The sequence below is a fragment of the Aulonocara stuartgranti genome, assembly GCF_965226115.1.
Source record: "Aulonocara stuartgranti genome assembly, chromosome: 6".
Lineage (NCBI taxonomy): Eukaryota > Metazoa > Chordata > Actinopteri > Cichliformes > Cichlidae > Aulonocara > Aulonocara stuartgranti.
The window spans coordinates 40,473,507-40,487,691 of record NC_138944.1 but is presented as its reverse complement, the minus strand read 5'-3'; the positions used below and the strand labels follow the sequence as shown (position 1 = coordinate 40,487,691).

The 14,185-nt window shown below is 44.1% G+C and overlaps 1 protein-coding gene across 2 annotated transcripts in view; it reads right to left on the bottom strand.

Moving 5' to 3' along the window:
- Positions 1-732: 732 nt before the first annotated feature.
- Positions 733-14,185, bottom strand: part of vegfc (vascular endothelial growth factor c) — a 100,953-nt gene continuing 87,500 nt past the window's right edge. For both annotated transcript variants that reach the window (XM_082536088.1, XM_082536087.1), the window contains exon 7: positions 733-2,034. In XM_082536088.1, the coding sequence (XP_082392214.1) occupies positions 1,926-2,034 (109 nt within the window). In that variant the 3' untranslated portion in view covers positions 733-1,925. The remainder of the gene's footprint in view (positions 2,035-14,185) is intronic.

Here is a 14,185-nt window from a genome sequence, read left to right as displayed (position 1 = left end):
GTATTAAGTGTCGCAATTGTTGAACATAGAACAATACTTCAAATGTGATTTTGCTCATAGTTAATTGATGCTTAGTTGCTTAATCTAGATCAGAGAATAACCAGGTATAGATTTAACAGATATAACAAAAAAGAGAAATACAGTAATGACTCTAGGATAGGCCTCACACTGAGTCTGTGTGAAGACGGCCTTGGAAGGATGGGCGGGGTGATTGAGCGACACCAAAGAGCCACTAATCTAAAACAATGTATGACTTTTTAAATGTATGTATTTTAATAAAAGAAATTGTATTGAGCATATTGTGATCAACAAACTCAGTTTCAAAGACAAGTAAAAGAAAGTATTGTTATATAACTAGATTAAAAGGAGATTATGTAGAAATCGATTTTCATGTGAGAATGAACTGAGGATAGATCTAATTGAAGATAAATTGTATGAGCTTAATGAAACATGAAGTAAAATATAATATTATGTGACTAAATGTTCGGATAACGGAATTTTCTATGTTAAGAAAAACATAGAAAAGAAGAAAATGTGATTATGTGATTTTAAAATGTAAACTTTGTTTTAAATTATGCATGCGGAAAAGTCAGATAGTCAGATTATAAGGTGTGGCTGGAAATCAGGTGATTAGATGTGATTGGATGTCATCATAGGTGAGGTGTCAACTCAGAGGATGTGACATCCAGTTAGAAAGCAGGGAGAAAAGATGACCAGGTATAAAACTTTGTGCAGAAGAGATAAGTGGTTCTTCCCTTCATTTTCTGTAAAATGAGCATTTCAGACGATTGGACCTAATATGTTGACAGTTTGAAATGAAAGCCGAGCCCCAGAGGCAATCCCTGCCCAAACTGTGAACCTGCAAATTGGCTTTTTCTCTGCTCATTTTTTATAGAATCAAGAGGATTTGGATTTCTAAATAACAGAAAAGACAGAGATAAGTGTGATCCTCCTCACAAGATCTACTCAGAGTACGTTGATTAGATACGGGCAGAATAAATGCCATTGCCAGAGTATACAGTTTACATTTCATTTCTGTGTAAATGGCTCAAACAACTGCTCTGTAAAATATCTACATAATATCTATCAAACATGCCTTGCATCCTCAGAGTCACTAGCTACAGCTATTGTAATTGGAAAAACATGGTTCTTGATCATAATGTCTGTGTTTAGACATTGTAACAATAACACAGCGCTGCCACTATGGTTTGCCAGAGAGCTTATTTGTGGAGTTTGAGTGTTCTCACTGGAACAGTGTGGACTTCTTCCGGGTATCCTCCCATAGGACATGCATGCTATGTAATTTAAAATTACCAGTTACTATGAACATTTAAGGCTGTCTGTCTGTTTGTGTTAGCCCAGCAATAAACTGGTGATCTGTTCTGCTGTGAAAGCTGAGATAACAGACTGGATAACAACCTAAATTAACAATATATAACATTCAGTATACTTTATTTCACATATATATTTTATATGATACAAAAATACTGATTGGTGTATTTTTATGAAAAATACAGAAATTGCAAGAAAGTTGAAAAATAACCTTTAATAAATTATATAATCAATATCTGACATAAGAATACTGCGACATAATTGATACAAAAACCCCTCAAATATTTTAAGAGAAATTACTTAGACAGTATCTTAGAAAAAGTGTCTTTCCTTCCAATGTTCATCTCAGATCAGTCTCCCATAAAAATATCTTTATATCAAAATCAGTGCATTTATCACCTTCAACTCATCAGTTTCCCATATCTTCATCCTAATCACTAAGGTTTCGCCACATTTTTTAGGGCCCACACACGTAGCTGCCCCCACATCTAATAGGGATACTTATGACCAGTAGATCTGAGGAGAATGGGTGATAAATAGTTTTTTTGTTTTTAAGTTTAATATAATCTTGTTAATGTCCCATAGCATGGAGGTTAGTCTATCCTTCTCCAGTGGGATGGAACGCAGCGACATATTTCATCGCTGAAGAAGAAATCTGGTTCACACCTTCGCCTTCTTACTTCACAGGAAGGCCTGACGCAACTGCAATGAAAAAAAAAAAGACAGGACAGGATTAGCTTCAAAACCACTAACAGTCCAGTGTAGGTCAGGATATGTATTGTACAGTTTTAGTTAGCTGTTTACATACACTCATAGGCATATATCATGCCTATATATACAGATACATATATATATAGATATATATATATAGATATATATATAGATATATGTATATATACACATATATACAACAGGGCTCGCAAAATCGCTAGCCCGACGTCCCGGGGCTAGCGATTTTTCCAGTCAGGCTACCAAAATCTATCTCTGCCCTGCCCGTCGGCCTATCATAGGAAGGAAAAATATATGTCAATGCTTTTGCATTCTTTCGGAAATGTAGCTGGGTAATTATGTCATTGGCATCGGTGAGCCACTGTCATTATGTGACATATTGAAATCGCGTTTGAATTTGCGCTTGTTTTTTGCTTTCACTTTGCAATCGCGCGAACTGTGTATAGAGAGCGACAGCACTGATCTGTGAGTGATGATAATTTGCGCACCAATTCCTCTGACATCGTCTTATCAATCGTTAGCTTACTATGCAAACATGACAAGTGAAATCTCCCGCAGCTTAAACATGTGAGAGGTTGATTGCGCAGAGAATCGCTGAGCATTATGTGAGTGCGTGTGTAAAAGCAGCAGCATATATATTTTAGTTCTGCTGAGCCAAATAAGACAGGTCAGGGTGAAGAAGTGACAGCCAAAGAAAAGCTTACCACAAAACGGAGAAGTTATGACAAATCAGACTATAAGGCAAAAAGAAAGTGCAGCTTTATGGTTTCATGGACAAAAGAATTTCTGTGGCTGCGATATGACGAGCTAAATAACCAGGGCTGCACATAAGTGGTCCACAGGTGCGCATTCGCTGTCAAAATAAAAAACGCGCACAAGATAAGTTGCAACGCGTGTTTGCATACATAGGATTTTCTGGAGGAGGACAGACATTTGTTTAGAACTCTTAAAGATGTCGAAGAAGCTCCTTTAAGCAATTACTGTGATGTTCCTCCACCTCCAAAGAAATGTCAGGAGTCCGAACCACAAAAGAAGCGCGTATTCTCGGAAAAGTGGTTGCAGGAGGTGAGCTGGCTTCAAACAAATGATGAACGCACAGAGATTTGGTGCAGAATGTGCCCTGAAAATCCCACTCTAGCGGACAAAAACAGTGCTTTTTATATGGACGCAAACTCGCGTTGCAACTTCTTATCTGGTGCGCGTCTTTTATTTTGACAGCAAATGCGCACACGCGGACCACTTATGTGCACCCGTGTAAATAACATAATGTTCTGCCGAGTGTGTTGTTGGTTTTCCCTCGATTTCTCGATATTTCATTTTCTTATCGTTGCACAAAATTATACCGGTATTACCGTGAACTGTATGATATAGCCCAGCCCTACTGACTACGGATACTGACTACAGAATGGAGCAGTTGTCAGCCAGCTCCTCTACATGAATGACATCGAGCTGTATACCAAGAGTGAACATCGATTCAGTGATATAACCTACTAGGATCTACAGCAATAAAATTGGAATGTCGGACTGAAGAATTGTAGTCAGATGGTAACGAAGAGAGGGAACATAGTCTGAGGGGATTGCACTACCAGACTGAAGGATTGGAAACATCGAGGACAGCTACAAGTACCTGGGAATACCACAGGCAAATGGGAACCACAAAGAGGCTACTAAGAAAGCCACAACCACCAAGTACCTGCAGAGGGTTAGGCAAGTCCTGAGGAGTCAGTTGAATGGGAAGAAAAAGATCTGGGCAATCAACACCTGCGTCCTGCTGGTGATCAGGTACCCTGCTGGGATGATAGCCTGGCCGAAGGAGGAGATAGAAGCCACTGACATCAAGAGAAGGAAGTTCCTTACCACCCATGGAGAGTGTCACCCCATAAGAATTGGAAGGACTAGTGAGTCTCAGAACCACTGTTCAGGATGAGACAACAAACATCCATGAAGATCACCACAATCGGCTGTGTGCTTAGTAAATACCTCAGGCAGCAGAAACCTGAGAAATAAGAGAAGCAAGGAGAAGAACCATCATGGAAGGACAGGCCCTTGCACGGTATGTACCACCAGCTGATATAGGAAATAACTGACATCCAGAAATCCTACCAGTGGCTGAACAAAGCTGGACTGAAAGATAGCGCGTAGGGACTAACTATGGTAGAACAGGAACAAGCTCTGAGCACAAGATCCATCGACACTGGGATCCACCCAGCAGGGCGCAAGATGCTTGCAGGCAGGAAATACATGGAATGCCATAACCAAGTGGCTGGCATAACATCTGTGCCGAATACGGCCTGAAAGTCCCGAGGTCAAAATGGGAGACACCCCAACGGGTGGTTGAGAATGACCGTGCTAAGATCCTATGGGACTTCCAGATACAGATGGACAAAATGGTGATGGTTAACCAATCAGATGGGGAGATATGTGACACACATAGTGGGTAAAATTAAATAACTGTATGGCATGCTCAAAGTAACTAAATGAGCATGTCAACTTTTTTCTATTGACATGACATTTTTTCCTAATGTCAATAACAACCCATCCAATCCGCACATAACAAAATCAAACCATAGATGTCCATAAATTCAGATGCCCATAAATTATGTGTAATAATTAGAAATGACATAGGGAAAAGGTACTGAACACACAAAGAAAGGGAGGTGCAAAAAAGCACAGAAAATCATGGCACCGGCTGAAATTTATTATCAGAACTAAAATCAGCTGGTTCTGTCTAATGGCCTCCAAATAATGGCCTATAAAAAGTGCCTCTTTACCAAGACACAAGAAACAGCTCATGATGGGTAAAATCAAGGCCATCTCTCAAGACCTTTTCAACCTTAGTTTTGCAAAGCATACTGATGGCAATGTTTACACAAGAATTTCTCTTTCCATAAAACTATTAAAAGAGCCATAATTCAGAAGTGGTAAGAACATCATTTTCTTATAAACCGGCAACAACCAGGTACTCACTGCAAGATTTCAGACAAAGGGTTTAAAAGGAATTATCAGAAGAGTTGTCCAAGAACTAAGGATCACTTGTGGTGAGCAACATAAAATCCTGGAATCAGCAGGTACAATTGTTTCAAAGAAAACAATAAGTAATATGCTAGTTGCTATGGCCTGTATGCACGCTCACTATGCAAGGCTCCATTGCTAAAGAACAAAAGGGATGTGGAAGGGGGTTTAAATTTAGCGGAACAACATTTAGATAGGCCTGTGAAATACTGGGAGAATACAGTCTGGTAGGATGTGACCAAAGCTAAACTCTTTGGATGCCATAATACTCACCATGTTTGGAGTTCACAATATACTGCATATCTACAAATATACTTGGGCTCATACAGTCCCAATCAAAAGTTTAAGACCACTTGAAAAATGGCAAAAAAAATTATCATATTTTGCATGGTTGCATCTTAACAGTGTTTTAAGTAGAGCTTCTACATGCAACAAGAAGAAATGGGAGTGAGACAAAACATTTTTAACAACCCCCCCAAAACAGAAATCAAAGTTCCAAACATGACCTCAGTAATGAGTAGCTCCACCGTTATTGTTGATCTCTTCAAAAATTTGTTGCAGCATGCTTGATGCAAGCGTTTCCATGAGGTGAGTGGGGACATTTCTCCAAGTGGTGAAGACAGTCGCATGAAGGGCATTTACTGTCTGGAACTGTTGTCTATTTTTGCAAACTTCCATTGTCATCCATCCCCTAAGGTTCTCAATTGGATTTACATCAGGGGAACATGCAGAATGGTCCAAAGGAGTGATTATTCTCCTGGAAGAAGTCCCTTGTCCTGCAGGCATTGTGTACTGTAGCGTTGTCTTGTTTAAAAACCCAGTTGTTACCACACAGTCATGACGGATGCTCTCTGCAACATCTGCAACATCAGCAGCTGTTTGATGCTCCTGCACCTCCTGAAGCTCTATTGTTCCACTGAAAGAGAAAACACCTCCACTGTGGTGTGTGGAAAACATCTCAGGTGGGATCTGCATGTCATGCCAGTAACACTGGAAACCATCAGTACCATCAAGGTTACATTTTTTTCTCATCAGAGAATAAAACTTTCTTTCACCTTTCAGTGTCCCATCTTTGGTGCTCTCTTGCAAAGTCCAAACGGTCAGTTCAGTGGCACATTTTTGCACAGATTTGACATTTTAAAGGTATGTGGTCCTAAACTTTTGATCAGCTGTTAATCAGCCTGTTTCAGTTTAAGCGTTGTTTTCAATAAATTGCATGCTCAAAAAAATGTTTTGTCGCACTCCCATTTCTTCTTGTTGCAGGTTAAGATCCAACCATACGATTTTTTTTTTTGCCTTTTTTCAAGTGGTCTTAAACTTTTGATTGGGACTGTATATATCCCTGTACATATGTGTAATAAATGTTCTGTGTTCTGTGTCCCAGAAGCCTGCAAGTTCTCACTTCAGCCAACACGGCTTTAAGACAAACACTTTCCTGTATGTTAAAAAGGTCAAAGGTTACAAATAGTAGCCCAAACTACTCCCTTTAGAGTTACCAAATGATTTATAGCCAATGCCAGATTTACCAGAGCTTTCAACACAACAGAACAATGTGAATGTTTAAATTTCTTACTTTCCATCTTGATGCAATTAATCTTCTTTGAAATTATCTGGAGTTTTTTTTAGCCTAATAAGAAAAAAGTCAAATAACTGACTACTTAGCTATTTTGGAAATAAAAAAAATGTTCATTTCTCAGTCATAATTGGCAACAGAAAAAGAGCTTACATATCTTAAAATGATATGTCCTAGCTCATGTTTGGTTGACTATAACCTAAAACGTAGGCCTCATTGTCCAAACAGACAGACAAGCCTTGTAGCCAAGGAAGTTTAAGGAACAAACAATGATTTAATCCTTTATTATACATACTTTATCATTATAAATTCTGCAATCGCCCATGCTTTTTCAGCTGCACAGGGTCTCACGTGGTGAATGACAGAATATTTAGTTGCTGTTACTTAATACGACCAATAAAGCCCCTTTGAAATACACAGATGAGTTCAAATGGACAAGCATAATTTCTTTTAGACGCATGTTCATAGTTACATATGCATAATGATCAGATCCCAGACACTAGATTCCTACTGTTATGTTCTACTCATAAATCACACTCAGACAGGGTCACAGTGGGTTGAAAGTGGACCAGATGGAAGGATGTGTGTGTATGTGTGCACGTTTCCTCCTGTGCCATAGAGGAAATGGTTAACTGACAGCTAGGAGAAGTCATTAGCACACTAGGGTCTTGTGTTACACACCGTTGTACTGCAACAAACCCCTACATACTGGTGTGGGATCAGTGCCTTACACAGTGCCACTAACATCCTGAAGGTTTGAGTGTGTGCATTTATGTGTAGCTGTAGAGATCTTTTCCATGAAAGTGAAAAAAATGAATTGCAAAGTACATCATTAGTTAAAAAATACTTGGTACATACAGTAAATTTGCTAAAATGTTTATACTAGCATGCTTCACCTACCAAGTCAGTAAGGTAAGGAGTGAGGAGTCACAAAACACTGACCAGAAAATAGAAAAGAAAGCTTTTATTATTGCATGTAGAGGGCTGGCCATACACTGTACAGCATACACTACATTGTTAAGTTTGTGTTTAGAAACTTAACAATGTAGACATAGAAGAGCCACCTCCACAGGACAAGACTCAGTCCATCTTCATCTAAAGGACAAAGGTCACTCTTTCGAGGATGCCAATATTCACATTTTGGACAGAGAGGACAGATGAGTTTGAAAGAGGAGTGAAAGAAGCCATTTACGTCCACTGTGAACGACCATCTTCTCACCACATTCCCAAACCAGAAACCGTGGATGGACAGATCGATCCGCACTGCAGTAAACGCCAGGACCGCCTCCTACAACGCGGGTCTCGCCACTGGCGATATGAGCGCCTACAAAGCGGCCTCATACGGCGTGCGGCGCGCGGTGAGAGATGCCAAACGCCGGTACCGGGAACGTGTGGAGTCCCACTTCCACCAGGGCGACACACGGAGTATGTGGCATGGACTACGCACCATTACGGACTACAAAGCCAGGGACACTGCGCTGATCAACGCTGACTCTGCATTCACCAACGAGCTGAATCAGTTCTACGCCCGTTTCGAGGTTAGCCAGGCAGCTAATGCTATCTACCGCCTGACTACCGAAGACAGTGACGTCATCAGCGAGAGACCGGTGACCAGCATCGCGGAGCATGACGTCCGAGCGGCACTGAGGAGAGTGAACACAAGGAAAGCGGCGGGGCCAGACGGCATCACCGGCCGTCTGCTGCGCTGCTGTGCTGACCAGCTAGCAGGTGTGTTCACTTACATCTTCAACGAGTCCCTGGCGAAGTCTGTGGTCCCCACATGCTTCAAGAGATCCACCATCATCCCTGTGCCCAAGAACAGCAAACCCTCATCCCTGAACGATTACCGGCCAGTTGCACTGACCTCGGTAGTAATGAAGGTGTTTGAGAGGCTGCTGAAGAACATCATCTCCTCCTCCATCCCAGACACCACAGATCCGCTGCAGTTCGCCTACAGATCCAACAGATCCACAGAGGATGCCATCGCCCACGTCCTACACACCACTCTCAGCCATGTGGACAAGAAACAGGGTAACTATGTGCGAATGCTGTTTGTTGACTACAGTTCAGCGTTTAACACAATAGTGCCCTGCAGACTGTTCACAAAGCTCAGGGATCTGGGACTTAACAGCCGTCTGTGTGCATGGGTGTTGGACTTCCTCACTGGCAGAACTCAGGTGGTGAGGGTGGGCAGGTGCTTCTCCAACAGCATCACCATCAACACAGGAGCACCTCAGGGATGTGTCCTCTCGCCACTGCTCTACTCCCTCTACACTTCAGACTGTGTGGCCACCCATGGCTCCAACACCATTGTGAAGTTTGCTGACGACACAGTGGTGTTGGGTGCCATCTCCAACAACGATGAGACGGCCTACATGGATGAAGTGAAGAATCTGGCATCGTGGTGCCAGGACAACCACCTCCAGCTGAACGTCAGCAAGACCAAGGAGCTGGTGGTGGACTTCAGAAGGGGTCAGCACAGAGACTACAAGCCCATTATCATCAATGGAGCTCCAGTGGAGAGGGTGCAGTCCTTCAAGTATCTTGGTGTCCACATCTCCTCAGACCTGACATGGGCTGCCCACATTCAGGTCCAGACCAAAAAGGCTAGGCAGCGCCTGTATCACCTACGACAACTGAGGAAGTTCAGGGTCTCTCCAAAGATCCTCAGGATTTTCTATACAGGCGCTGTGGAGAGCATCCTCACACAGAACATGACATCGTGGTTTGGGAACAGCTGTGTGAAGGACCAAAAAGCTCTCCAGAGAGTGATCCGTACAGCAGAACGCTGCTGCAGTACCCTCAGAAGGTCTGCTAGATGATGTTAATGCAGCACTACGGGCAATACCTACAACCACGATTACCGACACTAACAAGCTGATCTACAATACGGCAGCAGTGATCAGTGAGATGCTTGGCTACAAGTTGAACAGCGACAAGGGGCAGTACCCTCCATGGAGAAGGAGGCTAGAGGGCAAGATCAAAGTAGCACGGAGGGAGGTTAGCCAACTAACGGAGTTGCAGAAAGGTGCAACAAATAAGGTGCCTAAGAAATACAGCAAGCTGTCCATACCTGAGGCCTTGGAAACTGCCAAGCAAAGACTCACAGCCTTGGCCAGCCGCTTGAGGAGGTACACCAGAGAGATAGAAGGCAGGAGAATAAACCAGCTGTTCTCCACAGAACCAGCAAAGGTGTACTCTCAGTGGCAAGGGAACAATAAGAGAACAGCACCACCAAGGCTGGAGACGGAGCAATACTGGAAGAGCATATGGGAGAAGGATGCAACCCATAACGGCAATGCTCAGTGGCTAGAGGATCTGAGGGCAGACCACAGCGACCTCCCTTAACAGGGTCCAGTAACCATCACAGTGGCAGATATCCAAGAAAGGGTCTCCAGTATGAAGAGTTGGACAGCACCAGGGCCCGACATGGTTCACGCCTACTGGCTGAAGAAGCTGACTGCACTCCACGAGCGTCTGGCAGCACAAATGAACCAGCTGCTAGTTAACGAGAGACACCCGGAATGGCTAACTGAAGGCCGGACGGTCCTGATCCCCAAGGACCCCAAGAAGGGACCGGTCCCCTCCAACTACCGACCAATAACCTGCCTCAGTACTACATGGAAGCTCCTGTCAGGCATCATATCAGCTAAGATGAACAGGCACATGGGTCAATACATGAGCGGGACACAGAAAGGAATTGGCAAGAATACCAGAGGTGCAAAACACCAGCTACTGGTAGACAGAACAATCAGCCGAGACTGCAAGACCAGACTGACCAACCTGTGCACTGCCTGGATTGATTACAAGAAGGCCTATGACTCAATGCCCCACAGCTGGATACTGGAATGCCTAGAATTGTACAAGATCAATGGGACCCTAAGAGCCTTCATCAGGAACTCAATGGGGATGTGGCGTACAACACTAGAGGCCAACTCCAAGCCCATAGCACAAGTCACCATCAAGTGCGGGATCTACCAAGGAGATGCTCTGTCCCCACTGCTGTTCTGCATAGGCCTGATCCCCCTCAGTGAGATCAAAGAGAGGGAAGGTAGTCAGAACTGAGGGGATTGAACTACCAGAAGGCAACATTGCAGATATAGAGGACAGTTACAAGTACTTGGGGATCCCGCAGGCGAATGGGAACCATGAAGAGGCCGCTAGAAAAGCTGCAACCACCAAGTACCTGCAGAGGGTCAGGCAAGTCCTGAGGAGTCAGCTGAATGGTAAGAACAAGATCCGGGCCATCAACACGTACGCCCTACCCGTGATCAGGTACCCTGCTGGGGTAATAGGCTGGCCAAAGGAGGAGATAGAAGCCACTGACATAAAGACAAGAAAGCTCCTTACCATGCATGGAGGGTTTCACCCCAAGTCCAGCACCCTGAGGCTGTACGCTAAGCGGAAGGAAGGGGGCCGGGGACTGGTGAGTGTCAGCACCACAGTCCAGGATGAGACAACGAACATCCAAGAATACATTGGGAAGATGGCCCCAACTGACCGAGTGCTCAGTGAATACCTCAGGCAGCAGAAACCCAAGAAAGAGGAGGGAGACGAGGAACCATCATGGAAGGACAGGCCCCTGCACGGTATGTACCACCGGCAGATAGAGGAGGTGGCTGATATCCAGAAATCCTACCAGTGGCTGGACAAAGCTGGACTGAAAGACAGCACAGAGGCACTAATCATGGCAGCACAAGAACAAGCTCTGAGCACAAGATCCATAGAGGCTGGGGTCTATCACACCAGGCAAGACCCCAGGTGCAGGCTGTGTAAAGATGCCCCAGAGACAATCCAGCACATAACAGCAGGGTGCAAGATGCTAGCAGGCAAGGCATACATGGAACGCCATAACCAAGTGGCCGGCATAGTGTACAGGAACATCTGTGCCGAGTATAACCTGGAAGTCCCGAGGTCAAAATGGGAGATGCCCCCAAGGGTGGTGGAGAATGACCGAGCTAAGATCCTGTGGGACTTCCAGATACAGACGGACAAAATGGTGGTGGCTAACCAACCGGACATAGTGGTGGTAGACAAACAGAAGAAGACGGCCGTAGTGATCGATGTAGCGGTTCCGAATGACAGCAATATCAGGAAGAAGGAACACGAGAAGCTGGAGAAATACCAAGGGCTCAGAGAAGAGCTCGAGAGGATGTGGAGAGTGAAGGTAACGGTGGTCCCCGTGGTAATCGGAACACTAGGTGCGGTGACTCCCAAGCTAGGCGAGTGGCTCCAGCAGATCCCGGGAATAACATCGGAGATCTCTGTCCAGAAGAGCGCAGTCCTGGGAACAGCTAAGATACTGCCCAGGACCCTCAAGCTCCCAGGCCTCTGGTAGAGGACCCGAGCTTGAAGGATAAACCGCCCGCAGGGGCGTGCTGGGTGTTTTTATATATATAATGTTTTTCCTCTACACCCCCCCCCCCCCCCCAATTTTTTTGCACATGTCGAGGAGCGTGTCAGGCTACATTTCACTGTGTGTTATACTTGTATAACTATCCATGTGACAAATAAAGAACCTTGACCTTTGGTGGTTTACAACACCAGCTTTCTGCCATCTATCCAGTTTTGAGATCCTTCTCAGATGCCTTAACGCCCACTCACATCCTGGGCCATCTGACCTCAGGAAATCACATGATAGGGTGGGGCTAGGTTTCACAATGAGCTCACCTGAAACCTTGGCTGACTGTGACCTACACTCGTTTTCACACCTTGGCTCATGTGATTAGGTAGAGGATCATTAGGGGGTCCTTTTGTCCCTCTCAGGGGGATTATCCCACAGGGCTTAAATCTGGGACTCCCCACCATTTGACCCTAGAACTGAAGAAGCTTCTCGGATGAGAGGTGAAATGTCTTCAAGCAACTTAAAGAAGTCCAGACGGTTTTCTTTCCAAGCTCCTCAGACAATAGGGTAACACAGCTGGGCCTAATCTGACATAACAAGACAGGGAAGAAGCAATACACTAACACAGACACAGCTCTATCAAAATAAAACAGGAAACATGAGACAGAGGCTAAGACGCAAACTTTACACTGTGATCAGTGAAGAACAGACATGAGAACACAACTAACTTGACATGACACATGGAACACAGGGGAGGCACAGTAACAAAACTAACAAATATAACCGGGGCATAACTAAGGAACCTCGAAATACAAATGACCGTACCAAAAATGATACCAAATCAAAGATAATTCAAAATCAGAAACTGTCATAAACACTGGGTCCCCAGACTCAGGACCATGACACAGCCACTATAAAACTTATGATTTTATAAAATATGATGCAATGCTGTCGATTAAATCAAGTATTAAGTGCTTAAAATAAACTCAATCTAAACATCTGCAACAGTAATATTAATCCATATAACACTGATGGTAACACCTTGCTGCAAAATAATAAAGATAGAAAATACAGTGGGGCAAAAAAGTATTTAGTCAGCCACCGATTGTGCAAGTTCCCCCACTTAAAATGATGACAGAGGTCAGTAATTTGCACCAGAGGTACACTTCAACTGTGAGAGACAGAATGTGAAAAAAAAAATCCATGAATTCACATGGTAGGATTTGTAAAGAATTTATTCGTAAATCAGGGTGGAAAATAAGTATTTGGTCACCTCAAACAAGGAAAATCTCTGGCTCTCACAGACCTGTAACGTCTTCTGTAAGAAGCTTTTCTGTCCCCCACTCGTTACCTGTATGAATGGCACCTGTTTGAACTCATCATCTGTATAAAAGACACCTGTCCACAGCCTCAAACAGTCAGACTCCAAACTCCGCCATGGCCAAGACCAAAGAGCTTTCGAAGGACACCAGGAAAAGTATTGTAGACCTGCACCAGACTGGGAAGAGTGAATCTACAATAGGCAAGCAGCTTGGTGTGAAAAAATCAACTGTTGGAGCAATCATCAGAAAATGGAAGACATACAAGACCACTGATAATCTCCCTCGATCTGGGGCTCCACGCAAGATCTCATCCTGTGGGGTCAAAATGATCATGAGAACGGTGAGCAAAGATCCCAGAACCACACGGGGGGACCTGGTGAATGACCTGCAGAGAGCTGGGACCAAAGTAACAAAGGTCACCATCAGTAACACACTACAACGGCAGGGAATCAAATCCCGCAGTGCCAGACGTGTTCCGCTGCTGAAGCCAGTGCATGTCCAGGCCCGTCTGAAGTTTGCCAGAGAGCACATGGATGATACAGCAGAGGATTGGGAGAATGTCATGTGGTCAGATGAAACCAAAGTAGAACTTTTTGGTATAAACTCAACTCGTCGTGTTTGGAGGAAGAAGAATACTGAGTTGCATCCCAAGAACACCATACCTACTGTGAAGCATGGGGGTGGAAACATCATGCTATGGGGCTGTTTTTCTGCCAAGGGGACAGGACGACTGATCCGTGTTAAGGACAGAATGAATGGGGCCATGTATCGTGAGATTTTGAGCCAAAACCTCCTTCCATCAGTGAGAACTTTGAAGATGAAACGAGGCTGGGTCTTCCAACATGACAATGATCCAAAACACACCGCCCGGGC